General features: G+C 42.4%; 1 protein-coding gene across 18 annotated transcripts in view; it reads left to right on the forward strand.

Annotated features, from left to right (window-relative positions):
- KIAA1217 (KIAA1217 ortholog) overlaps nt 1-13,256 on the forward strand; it is a 527,643-nt gene that overhangs the window by 398,926 nt on the left and 115,461 nt on the right. For all 18 annotated transcript variants that reach the window (XM_061436005.1, XM_061436020.1, XM_061436019.1 and 15 more), the window contains 2 exons: nt 3,613-3,811; nt 8,184-8,277. In XM_061436005.1, coding sequence (XP_061291989.1) covers nt 3,613-3,811; nt 8,184-8,277 — 293 coding nt within the window. The remainder of the gene's footprint in view (nt 1-3,612; nt 3,812-8,183; nt 8,278-13,256) is intronic.

Genomic DNA, 13,256 nt, shown 5'->3' on the forward strand with positions numbered 1-13,256 from the left:
CCAGAGGAATTATTTTTTTAAAAAATCCCTAGTTTCATGAAGCTTCTATTTTATTAAAAAAAAAAAAAAATCCTGGACTTCCCTGCTAGTACATTGAAGAAAACTCCACCTGCCAGTGCCGGGAACACGGGTTCCATTCCTGGTCTGGGAAGATCCCACACGCCACGGAGCAACTAAGCTCGTGTGCCTCAGTTACTGAACCTCGTGTGCTTAGAGCCCATGCTTCAAAACTAGAGAAGCCACTGTAATGAGAAGCCTACCTACCTCAACTAAAGAGTAGCCCCCACTCGCCTCAACCAGAGAAACCTCAGGCACAGCAATGAAGACCCAGCACAGCCAAAAATTAACAACAAAAAAATCCCCAGCCCCATGAAGCTTCCATTTTGACAATAAAAACTAGTAATTGTGAATATATAGATTAGAGTAAATAGTGAAAAACTCTCAGGAACAGAAATGAAACGGGAGTTGCAGGTATGAAATATGAGGCAGAAAGGGTGCTGAAATTTTGGAGTAGGTGGTGAGGGAAGGCATGGCTGGGAAGCTGACTTGAATGAAAGACCTGATTAATGGTTTGGATAAATATAGACCTAGATAGAAAATATTTCTCCCGGATTTTCGAGACCATTTCTCCATTGTCTTTGGTTTCTGGGCTGCTGTTGAGAAAGCGAATGCCCTTCTGACTCCTGCTTCTTCCTTTGTGACTTTGCTTCCCGCCCCCTGGGAACTTGTAGGAACCTCTGTTTTTCCCCTGCCATCTGGAATGTCTCAGTGCCAAGCCTGATTGCCTTTAGCATTTCACGAACCTTTTTTTTTTTTGGCCATACCTTGCAGCATACAGAATCTTAGTTCCTTGACCAGGAATCGAACCCATGCCCGTCTTTATCAGAAGCTCCGAGTCTTAACCACAGGACCACCGGGGAAGTCCCTCCCTCATGAACCTGTTCAGTCTCCAACCTCATGTGTTCAGTTTGGGGAGACAAAAAAAATTCTTATAATACCTTTGAAAAACTGCTCTGTATTTTTGACCTCCTTACCCAAGTCCCCATTATTAGGAATTGAGAGGCTCTGAGGTAATTCTCTCTCTTTTTTTTTATTGGTTCTCACCCTTTTCCCATCCCTTAGTCTTTTTTGGTGCCCTTTTTGAGATTTCATCAACTTTTTCTTCTCCACTGAATTTGTCGTTTCTGTTCTCATGGTTCCCAGAGCTCGCTCTTGCTCTCCAAATGTTCCCCCTTTCTCAGACTGTCTCATTGCTTCTAAGTTTCTGTTTTCTGTTTGTTTCTAACATGAAAGAGGCTTTATGAAATGTCTGGTAATCCTTGCTGGTCTGTTCATGCATAAGCAAAGCATGGTTGTACTCACTGGAAGCTCTTGTATGTGGCCTGGGCTGCTTCGTGATGGGATGACCAGACAGAATCAGAATTTTACCCTCAAAACTCTGTTGGTCTCCTCTCAGAGGACAGCCAGTTTTCCTCCAGGGCTTCCTCCAGTTTCCTGACAGAGATGTCAGCCCTTTGCCAGAATTCTGGCAGAGGGGACCTCACACACCTTCCCCTATGTCTGGTGAGCCAGAATCTAGTCCACTGGCTCCTCCTCTTTTCAGTTTCTGCTGTGGATTTGTGGAGTTGCTTGGCTGAATGGGATGGAAAGGTGATGGGGAAACTTGTTGCTGTTGTAGTATAGTCGCTAAGTTGTGTCCGACTCTTTGCAACCCTGTGGACTATAGCCCGCCAGACTCTTCTGTCCATGGAATTTCCCAGGCAAGAATACTGGAGTGGGTCGCCATTTCCTTCTCCAGGGGATCTTCCTGACTCAGGGATCAAACCCGCGTCTCTTGCATTAGCAGGAGGATTCTTTACTGCTAAGCCACCAGGAGCCGCCCAGGGAAAGTGTGCTGAACCATTAAAAAATTTCAGTCAGCCCTCATGCTTTCCAGGCACTCTGCATTCCTGCCTTCAGGAGGATCTGGTGCCTCATTTCCTGAGCTCCTCCAAGCCCTGCAATTAAGCAGAATTCTGTGCCTGAAGACCTAGGTGTCAGCTTTCCATGGTCCGCTATTGTTTCCTCTCTCACCCCCTTAATTCTTTGATTTATGCTTTTTTAGTTCTTCATTGTCATCTGAATGGAATGTCAGAAGGAGATAGAAATAAATCAGTTGCATGAGCTGTTGTATTTAACTACAAGTCATAGTCTATTTTCTTTTGAGTCTCTCCTGCCAACGACTACGCCAGTGGTACTGGGAGAGGGCCTCAGTAGATTCTCACAGGAAGTGGGATTCAAATTCAACATCGGGATCTTCCAACCCCCGCCTCAAGTCACCTGTCTCTGAATAACAAGCGACCCTAAACATAAACAACCACAGTTATGTATTTGCTCGTGATTCTGCCATTTGGGCAGGCTTTCCAGGGAGGGTCTTGTTTCTGTTGCACGTCGGCTGGCACGGCTCTCCTGAGGCCCAGGGTTCCCCCCTCAAGTTGGCGCACCCACATAACTGGCTGGTGGTCCTGGCTGGAGAATGGTGCCTGGTGGGGGGCATCAGTCAGGGCTTCCAGTTTTTTCTTCATGTGGCCTCCCAGCGTGGCTCGGTTGGACTCCACAGAAGTTTGGTTCTGAGAGGATGCAGACAAGACCATGCTCACCAAGAAGACAAGCTCCCACATGCAAACATGTGTCGAGCCTCTGTTTTGCATCACACTTGCTGGCGTCTCATTGGCCAAAGCGAGTCACGTGGCCAAACCTAGCCTCCAGGAGGAGGGGACCACGGCCCACAGGGGCATGATGGCTGGGAGGCATGGTTCACAGGAGCCACGTGCACCCTGGAACTCTAAGATGCTACCGCCTCTGCTTGTGTTGGTATAACTGATGTTTTTCCATTTTCTTTCTGATACATTAGGACACCAGACTCATGTAGATATTTTCTTTTGGTAGAAACATTCAATATGTAGTACAGCCCCAGAAATACTGTAGCATTTCCACTTCAAGCACATTTCTGGATGGACTGTAAAGACTTAAACTAGGGACTCCCTTGGTGGTCCAGGGATTAAGACTTCACCTTTCTATGCAGGGGGTGTGGGTTTGATCCGTGGTCTGGAAGCTAAGATCCCACATGCCTGGAGGACAAAAAAATAACACATAAAACAGAAGTAATATTGTAACAAATTCAATCAAGACTTTAAAATAGGTCCACTTCAAAATAAATCTTAAAAAGACTTTATGTCACTGGCCTGTTGCTATCATGATTGTGTCCCTCATTAAAGACTTGGGGGAAAAAATTCACCCAATGGGGTCAGATTCCTAAATACACCTTTTAAGGGAATTACATATTGTGTTTTGCTTTAGGCTACCAAGGCTTAGCTTCTTGTCCTTTGGTTTTTAATATAGTTAAAAAGGAGCCTCTGTAACACCTGCCTTGACTCTAAAGAATAAGGTATTTACATCATAACCAGAGAGTGTGTTTCTTGAAAATTCCAAGGTCACGTCTCTTGTGACATACTTTTTTGCAAGCGCATCTGGCACATTCCTGCCTGCGGTCGGATGGAAGTGTCTTAGCTTGTGCTGTGTGTCTTGTGAGTCTTGAGCTGTGGCTGATAACTGTGTCCATCTTGTGTGCAGGGGTTCTTTATCTCCAGTACGGAGATGAAACCAAGCAGCTCAGGATGCCGAACGAGATTACAAGTGCAGACACAATCCGTGCTCTCTTCGTAAGTGCCTTTCCACAGCAGCTCACCATGAAAATGCTGGAGTCGCCCAGTGTCGCCATTTACATCAAAGACGAAAGCAGAAATGTCTATTACGAACTGAATGATGTCAGGTAAGCAGTGATGTCATATGTGTCCACCATCTCACACTGACAATTGCTACCAAGTCTCCATCTCTCTGTGTCCCAGTGGAGACAGCACGGCTGTTGTCTTAATGAGCAGGTTTACCTTATCCAGGTGTGAATCCACTATCTGGTTTTCTAGAATTCATTGACAAAGTTTGGTTTACAGAGGTGAAGACAGACTTCTCCCACACAGATCTTTGCAGGTTACATCTGAAAAGAATGGAAAAACTGAGCCAGTCCACTGTTTATCTTAAGCGTTAGGGAAGCCATGGCCCAGGAAGATCATATGAGTAGTAGAAGGTTATACCTACAGGTGGAACTTAACCAACTCCTTTTCAAGGGCTCTTGTTCTCATAGACGGAGGCTGTGGATATTTTAGGTAAGGATCCCACTGGGCCATAAATTACATGAATGAGTTAGAATAAAAGCAGTGGACACAATGCTGTTGTCCACAAGAAAGGAGGCCAAGAAGCAGTCTCCTTTGCCTGTTTTTTAAATAGTTGGCCTTTGCTAAAAGATCTCACTTTCCATGTGGGCTTTCTCCAGGGCTCCTAGTATAATAGTGAAAAGTGAAAGTGTTAGTCTGTCAGTCACGCCCAGCTCTTTGTGAGCCCCATGGACTCTGGACCACCACCAGGCTCCTCTGTCCATGGAATTTTCCAGGCATGAATACTGGAATGGGTAGCCATTCTCTTCTCCAGGAGATCTTCCCAAACCCAGGGATCGAACCTGGGTCTCTTGCATTGCAGGCAGATTCTTTACCATCTGAGCCACCAGAGAAGTCCACTCCTAATATAATAAGATGTACTTTAAAAGGAGGCTAAAGGGATTCCTACTGTGGCCAGTGGCACGGAAAGGGAAGCACTTTATCAATGCCAGTAATTATGTCATGAAAAGAAGGGACCGTCTGAGCCCTTCTTGCCAAACAAGCCTGAGAAACAGGACTGAAATCAACCCAAACGAGCTGTTGCTAGTATACCGTTAAACATTTTAGAGCTGAGAAAAAGATTGAGTGATTCATCCAGCCCTTTCATTTGATGGGACCAGAAACTCAGATGCTTAAGAGTTAAGACTTATTCAAGATCATGCAGCCAATTAATGTCTAAGCCCAGCCCCAAACCTGACTGTCCACATTCTTGATCAGAAATTGTTTATTCCCTCAGAATGTTCTCCTCTCAACTCATCTGGGCCCCAAGTCGGTTTCTCTGGGTCCCTTCCCTGTGGGGATAGCAGACTGCCCTGTTTCTTCATCATGGAATTAATAAGAAACTACTTTTTAAAAATATGCCTATGGTGCATAATAAATTTCTAACAGTGATCAGAAAAGACATATTTAGGCTTGTACAAAGGTGTGTGAGTAATTTAGAGCTTTCAACGTTTGACACATGCCCCTAAGGTATAAGTGTTATGTCTGTTGCCCAGCTTTTCTGTTTTTTAAAACATGTTTAAATATTCATGGGTATCAGGAAATTCATGTTTGGTTTTTGACATAAATTATTAATCAAGCTGCCATCAAAAAATATCCTTAATGTACAAAGCATGAACTTAACCATGAAGTAATCACACAATATTTAGACAGTATATTTGCAGTGTATACTCCAGTATACTAAAGTTCCAATACTTTGGCCACCTGATGCAAAGAACTGATCGTTGGAAAAGACCCTGATGCTGGGAAAGATTGAAGGCGGGAGGAGAAGGGGACGACACAGGGTGGGATGGTTGGATGGCATCACCAACTCGGTGATGGTTGGATGGCATCACCGACTCAATGGACGTGAGTTTGAGTAAGCTCTGGGAGTTGATGGTGGACAGGGAAGCCTGGCGTGCTGCAGTCCATGGGGTCACAAAGACTTGGACACGACTGAGTGACTGAACTGAACTGATACTTGCAATGAGATAATCTAATGTAGTTGTTTTTGTTTTTTTTTTTTAACATGGGTGTGCTGCTTTAAAACCATATTCTTGAATTTTTGCAGTTTGAGAAATTGAGGGGAAGGGTAATAATAAGCACACATGAAACTACACAAAGCCACTTTTGATTGTGGAGTTCAAGGCTGATGAAATTATTGTAAACAGTTGGACCCCACTGTCTTGCAGCTCATGCAAGAATTTTTATAGTACGAGTCATGATTTCCTAGAGATGAGTTTCTTTCCCAAGCCTCAAAGTATGACTACTAAGACTTTCTTTTCACATTCTTTGGGGGTATTGTGATGTAGTCACAAAAAGAGAAATGGGAGGGAAGACAAAGAGGAAAAGGTCCCCTAAAACTTCCAAACTGAAATGGTCCTTCTTGATATAAATTCAGTTGATAAAGCAGCACTTGAAAGAAGTGATCACTTTAAATGTTAATAATTTCAGTTTGTTTCTATCTGCAAAAGTGATGTTCTCATTGATTCTTAGGCTGCAGTACTGATAGCCTGACTTAAAAAAAATCTCATTGAAAATGTGTAAGGGGAACATCATTGGTTTATAAATTTGTCTATAATTTTACTTTTCAGAGTTTTGATTTACATATGCAAATGGATCTAAAAATATTTAAGTGGACCTAAAAATATTTAAATGTCTTTATTTGGTGATGAATGTACTATTTAGGCAAGATGTATGTCCTTTCAAAGAATTATTATTCTTTGCTTTTTTTGCATAAAATCCCTCCAGTATATTTTATTTGAATGGTAGAATAAATTTTCACCATCAGGATTAAATAGAACCTTGCCTGCCCCCTCTCCCAGCAAGGAAAAAAAAAACGTAGCGCTTAGATTTTACCTGAAGATACTGGCTTTAATATTCTAAACCCAGAGACAAATTTCATTCACGCCCAGTATTTTTGAAGTGAGGGTATATTTGTTAAACATTTGGAGCTTTCATCATGGTGTTGAGTTGTCCATATTTTCCTTGGGGAAATGCTACCGAGAGTTTAGGTTGAAATTCTGTGTTGTAAATGTTGCCATGGCAAACGCAAGCTGGGCCTTTTCTGTTGGTTCATCTTGGATGAACATGTTTCTAAATTAATCATAAACCAACCTCCTGTGTTTTAAATACCTTCAGAACCACATGAAGTTTTTTTTTTTTTTTTTTTCCTCCTGGCTTAAGTAAGGTTTTCAGTTTCTCCACATCGTCACTTGGGACTTTGACCCCCCCATCCACAGGATGAGTTCCTGCACTGAATCCCCACACCCCTTCCCTCTGCGAACTCTTCCCTTCCTAGTCACTCAGTCTTTTCTAGTAACAAGGACCACACGCCTCCCCTTAGGCAGACTTATAAGGAGTTGCTTGAAATGTGGAGCGACAGTACAAGCTGGGGCTAGTCACCGCTTCAAAGCAAACACTGACAGATATTTGACGGAAGGAAGCAAGACTAGTCCAAGGATCCTCCAGTTCATTGAAAACAAAAACACAAGCCAATCATCCCAGTGATTGCGATCGGCCCACAATACGTGTGGCTGCACCTGGAGGAAAGGAATGTGTCTTCCTGCACCAGATTCCCTGAGCTCACCGTGCCAACCCTGGCAGGCATCACAGTGTAGACAGGGCTGAATATGCCTGGGGGGGCTTTTTCTGCTGATGAAAACTGAAGATGGAGGGCAAAGGATGTCTTAGATATTCAGAAGCCCCTAAATAATTTTAAGGTAGGCTGTTAGTGAGGTGTGGTTCTGTCCTTTGCTGCAGTCTGATTGACTCTAGAGTTTCTAAATGTTGGATTCCAAGGGAGAGACAAACCAGTGGAAGAATTTATCCACTGCTTTTTCTGGAATTCAACTTGTATGTAGAACAGTATTTTTTTTTTAATCCATTATGGAAGGGGAAAAAAAAATCATAAAGATACTAGTTTTGATCTTTGTGGTACTTTTTTTCTGGATGGCAAATACTTTTTCTTTCCCTGGCTATAGGTGTTCGGAGGAAAAAAGCATTTTTTGTTTGCATCCATTCATGAGATAAGCAGAAAACCAGGTGTCTGGGCAAAGTAAACAATTAAATATTTAAATATTAACCAAGTCCCTTTGAATAGATTATAAATACGGGAACTTTATTGTTTCATGAAGTGTTAGCTTTCCTTGCTCAGAATCTTGAAAGAAGGTTTATGCTACCCGATATTTATGGGTGGAGAGCTACGGAGAAAGAGTAATACTTTCCTGAGGAATAGGGGGAAAAAAGGAAAGAAAAGCTGAAGTCATTTTTCTTCTTTGCCTTATTTGTCTTTGCCTGTTTTTACGGTAAAAGAACTTTTTGTCTGGTTGATTGCACACAACGGCTGGATTGTCTGTAGATATCTTTCACCTGATTCTTATGAGCAGATGAGAAGGAAATGGCCACAAGAAGCCTCCTTTCGTCTGCCATAGCTATCGATGTTTTTGATTCCAGGAACATTCAGGACAGATCCCTTCTCAAAGTGTACAACAAGGATCCTGCCCACGCATTCAACCACACGCCGAAAACTGTGAACGGAGAGATGAGGGTGAGTGTTTCTGTTCTATTTTTACTTTAATTCTATGGGTCGAGCCATCATCCCTCCTCTGGCATGTGGTCCTGCTGTGATCACACTGAAACACCAGGTATGGGGGCTTCTTAACTGCTCTTCTTCTTGTCTAGTGACATTGTTTGTTGGTAGAGAAGTCAGATTCCCTCATTATTTGGAGTAAGAGAATTGAGACAGGGCTTGACACATCCTAATTCATCTCTAAGCATGGAAGTTAGTTATGTCCTCACTCCAAAGGGGTCCTGAAGATCTGTATGTGAAAGGGTTCTTGGTCTGTAATAAATTGACTCGGAGGATCTCTTGCTATTTTTTTTCCTCCATTTAAAGCAAAACTGACAGCAAAACCTGTGCACAACTGCATGTAGAATCTATTAATATCTTTCTGTCAGCTATTCCAAGTCCCAGCATTCTAATTATTGAATAAATTCTTCACTTTCTAATTCAGGACTGTTAGCTGTTACAACAGCAAGTAGTGTTAAATATTATCAAATGTCACCTGCATGGTGTTGAGGGCCAAGAACAAAAATCTGCATGTTTGGTGAGCTAAAATTCTCTAGATTTAGAGCATTGTAGAAGATTATGCAAATATTCAGAGCACACAGGCATGTTTTGAAGAATAAAGCTCAGGGAACCTGAAAAGGCAGATTGTAAAATCGCACTAATGCAAGTCCATTTGAATGGGATTGCGTTTCTCACAGTAATGCTAGTGCTACCTTCCTCTGCAGTAAAAATGAGCAGGAAAAAAAGATTCGCTTCTCCAGATGCACCTCCACCCCGCCCCCCGCCGCCACCCGCAAATTTAGAACATGCCTCGACATTTTCTATCATCCTTTCTAACAGTTAGCACTGGATGCTGGAGTTTACCTAGAAAAAAAAGTAAATGATTAGGTTTTATTGCCAAAGAAACCCAGGCACTGCCTGTCCTAGAATTGCAGGAGGTTTCTTGAAGGACTCTGCTTCCTGACAGTGAGTATTAGTTTGTGTTTTGCTGCTGTACCAAATTATTACATATTCCCAGGCTTAATATGACACAGATTTACTGTCTTACAATTCTAGAAGTCAGAGGTCCAATATGGCGTCGGTGAACTAATAAAATTAAGGGATCGTTGGCATTCCTTTCCAGAAACTCCTATTTTTCCCAGCTCCTGGAGGCCACCCCATTCCTTGGCTTGCAGCCTTCTTCATCTTTAAAGCCACGCAAGTAATGTCTTTCTGACCTGGCTTCCCTCATCACACCCCAACCCTCCCTCTTCCACTGTTAAGGACACTTGTGATTACACTGGGTCCAGTTCTCCTTATGTTAGAGTCAGCTGACCGGGCACCTTCATCCCCTTTCTCATGTAGTCACAGGTTCTGGAGACTTGGATGGAGATATCTTTGTTCTGCCCACCACACAGGGTCTGTGAGTTGAGGACCAAGAGGTCAGGAGGTGCAATAGAAAGTGCTGGGAGAATCTCCACGTGGTTCTGGACTGCAAGCTGAGTGATGACATTGTAAGATCGGAGCCTACACACTTTTTGAGGAAGAGGCCTCTTGTGTTCTCCACGGCTGCTTTTTTTATGTCAGAAATGACATGTGATTTGAAGGGGAGGCTGAGCTGCTACTGCAGAAAAGCTTGGATTTGGAAGCTTATTTTTAGTCAGTTACACTTTCCATGTAAACCAGCTCCACATGAAGACAGATGGAGTCATGCTCATCACGAAGTATGCGCCGAATACGATGCTTCTCTTTGCTTTTCATGACCTCATTCATCTCTTGCTAAAGCAACATTCTTAAGAGTCTTTGCTCCTTGGAGATCCTTATTTTTTGATATGTCTAGCCTTCAGACTAGAGTTTCATGGTGTTCGGAGTTGTGTTTTTGTTACACAGAGCCCACACAGGGGCCCTAGAATTGCCTCTGAAAATCTTGTTTATGGCTGGGGAGGACACCTGTTTTTAACTCTTAAGCAGATGTGGAACCTCCATAAGGACCAGCAGTAAAGCACGGAGAAAATCAAATGTTAACCATCTGGACGGAGCCTATGAGGATTCAGAACTTTGACTCTGGGTTTCAGTGGTGTTGCTCTATTTTTACTTTTAGATGAGACCCTTGTGGTCACTTTCCAAGTTGCCCACAGCCTACTTTAGACAGTGCTGTTCTCTGGGAGAGAGTCAAACTGTTCTCCCTGGAGGAGAAGAAACAAATGTTCACCATCTAACCCACAGAAAAAGCATTCAGGTTTCAATGAAGACAGCTTAGAAATGAGACAGAGAACATAGTTTTAAAACCAACTCAGCAAAGAAGGGGTGGACAGAGTTCAACAAGCTGGTTCTCATCCAGTGGACTCTCAAAAAAATTCTGTACAGAAAAATTTTCAGTTTTCTCTTTTGTGTCAAAATGGATTTTAAAAATGTATAGTCTCATGGAATAATTGATCAGCAAATATAACAACATTCTTTCATTTGTCATTGTTATTATTTGGTGAGTCATAAACTGGTATTAATGAAAAGCCATTTTTAAATATTAAGACTTAAAAAAATTCTTATATTTCTGGAATAAACCACACTTGATCACACACACACAAAAAGCAAAACCCAACTTGGTGTCATGTCTGCAGTTTGCAGCTTGGCCCCTTTTCATGAATTCCAGGAGCTAAAAGACCTGGAATCCCTTCAGCCTCACCTTTTGGCTCTGGGGGTTGGAATTCTCTCTCCTGATGAAGGTGGATGCCATCAAAGGGAAGGAAGCTTTGTTGAGCCCTGCCAGGAACACAGCTGCATAAGCCCACTGCTCGTGGTAAAAACGAGAAATAGAGAACAGAGCAAGGATCAACGGCTCTAGACTAAACCAAGGGGAGGAGTCTGTTGATAACTGCTCACCTGAGTTGGTTAAACGCAGTCCTGTACCTGAGGTTGTTGGTCCATCGCCAGTTTCCCAAGGCAACCTGAGCCAGTCTCCCAGCTACCCACTTGTCACAATATGCCTGTGTGACTTGGAAAACATTGGTGGGGACCAAGGTCATGGACCTCAGAGCATGTGTGGAATAGATGCTTAGTGGGAAAGACACGTGCTATGTTTTTCATTGAGCATCTAGCTGAGCATGTTTACAATTGATTTATCTTTTTAATTGAGGTATAGTTGACATACAATATTGTGTTAATTTCAGGTGTACAGCCAGGTGATTCAGTTACTCTTTCAGATTATATTCCACTGTAGGCTATCATAAGATACTGAATATGGGGCTTCCCTGGTGGCTCAGATGGTAAAGAGCCTGCCTGCAATGTGGGAGACCTGGTTTAATCCCTGGGGCGGGAAGATCCCCTGGAGAAGGAAATGGCAACCCACTTCAGTACTCTTGCCTAGAAAAATCCTATGGACAGAGGAGTCTGATGGACTATAGTCCATGGGTCACAAAGAGTTGGACATGACTGAGCAACTAACAACAAATAACTCAATATATTAAAAAAAAGATATTGAATATAGTTCTCTGTGCTATACAGAATAAATCCTTATTGAATATCTACTTTATGTATAATAGTTTGTATCTGTTAATCCCATACTCCTCTAATTTGTCCCTCCCTCTCTCTCCCCTTTGGTAACCATATGTTTTTCATTTTTCCTATGTCTGTGAGCCTGTTTCTGTTTTGTATATAGATTCATTTGTGCTATTTTTAGATTCCATGTATCAGTGATATCATATAACATTTGTCTTTCTCTTGACTTCACTAAGTAGAATATTCTCTAGGTCCATCCACGTTGCTACAAATGAGAATATTTTGTACTTTTTACGGATGAGTGTTTCATGATGTGTGTGTGTGTATGTACTTATGTGTATATATACACACATACCTACACAGTTATATATGCTGTGTGCTGAGTCATTTCAGTCGTGTCCAACTCTTTGTGACCCTATGGACCATAGCCTGCCAGGCTCCTCGGTCCTTGGGATTCTCCAGGCAACAATACTGGAGTGGATTTCTATGCCCTCCTCCAAGGGATCTTCCCGGCCCAGGGATCCAATCCACATCTCTTATGTTTCCTGCATTGGCAGGTGGATTTTTTACCACTAGTGCCACCTGAGAAGCCCTTCATCTTCTTAAGCCAGTCATGTTTTAATGGGCACTTAGGTTGCAAACACCCTCTTCCAACAACACAAGAGATGACTCTACACATGGACATCACCAGATGGTCAATACTGAAATCAGATTTATTATATTCTTTGCAGCTGAAGATGGAGAAGCTCTATACAGTCAGCAAAAACAAGACCAGGAGCTGACTGTGGCTCAGATCATGAACTCCTTATTGCCAAATTCATACATAAATTGAACAAAGTAGGGAAAACCACTAGACCATTCAGGTATGACCTAAATCAAATCCCTTATGATTATACAGTGGAAGTGAGAGATAGATTCAAGGGATTAGATCTGATAGACAGAGTGCCTGAAGAACTATGGATGGAGGTTTATGACATTGTACAGGAGGTAGTGATCAAGACCTTCCCCAAGAAAAAGAAATGCAAAAAGGCAAAATGGTTGTCTGATGAGGCCTTACAAATAGCTGAGAAAAGAAGAGAAGCTAAAGGTAAAGGAGAAAAAGAAAGATATACCCATTTGAATGCAGAGTTCCAAAGAATAGCAAGAAGAGATAAGAAAGACTTCCTCAGTGATCAATGAAAAGAAAAAGAGGAAAACAATGGAATGGGAAAGACTAGCGATGTCTTCAAGAAAATTAGAGATACCAAGGGAACATTTCATGGAAAGATGAGTGCAATAAAGGACAGAAATGGTATGGACCTAACAGAAGCAGAAGATATTAAGAAGATGTGGCAAGAATATACAGAAGAGCTATACAAAAAAGGTCTTCATGACCTAGATAACCATGATGGTGTGATCACTCACCTAGAGCCAGACATCCTGGAATGTGAAGTCAAGTGGGCTGTAGGAAGCATCACTACAAACAAAGCTAGTGGAGGTGATGG

This window comes from Bos javanicus, chromosome 13 (genome assembly GCF_032452875.1).
Source record: "Bos javanicus breed banteng chromosome 13, ARS-OSU_banteng_1.0, whole genome shotgun sequence".
Lineage (NCBI taxonomy): Eukaryota > Metazoa > Chordata > Mammalia > Artiodactyla > Bovidae > Bos > Bos javanicus.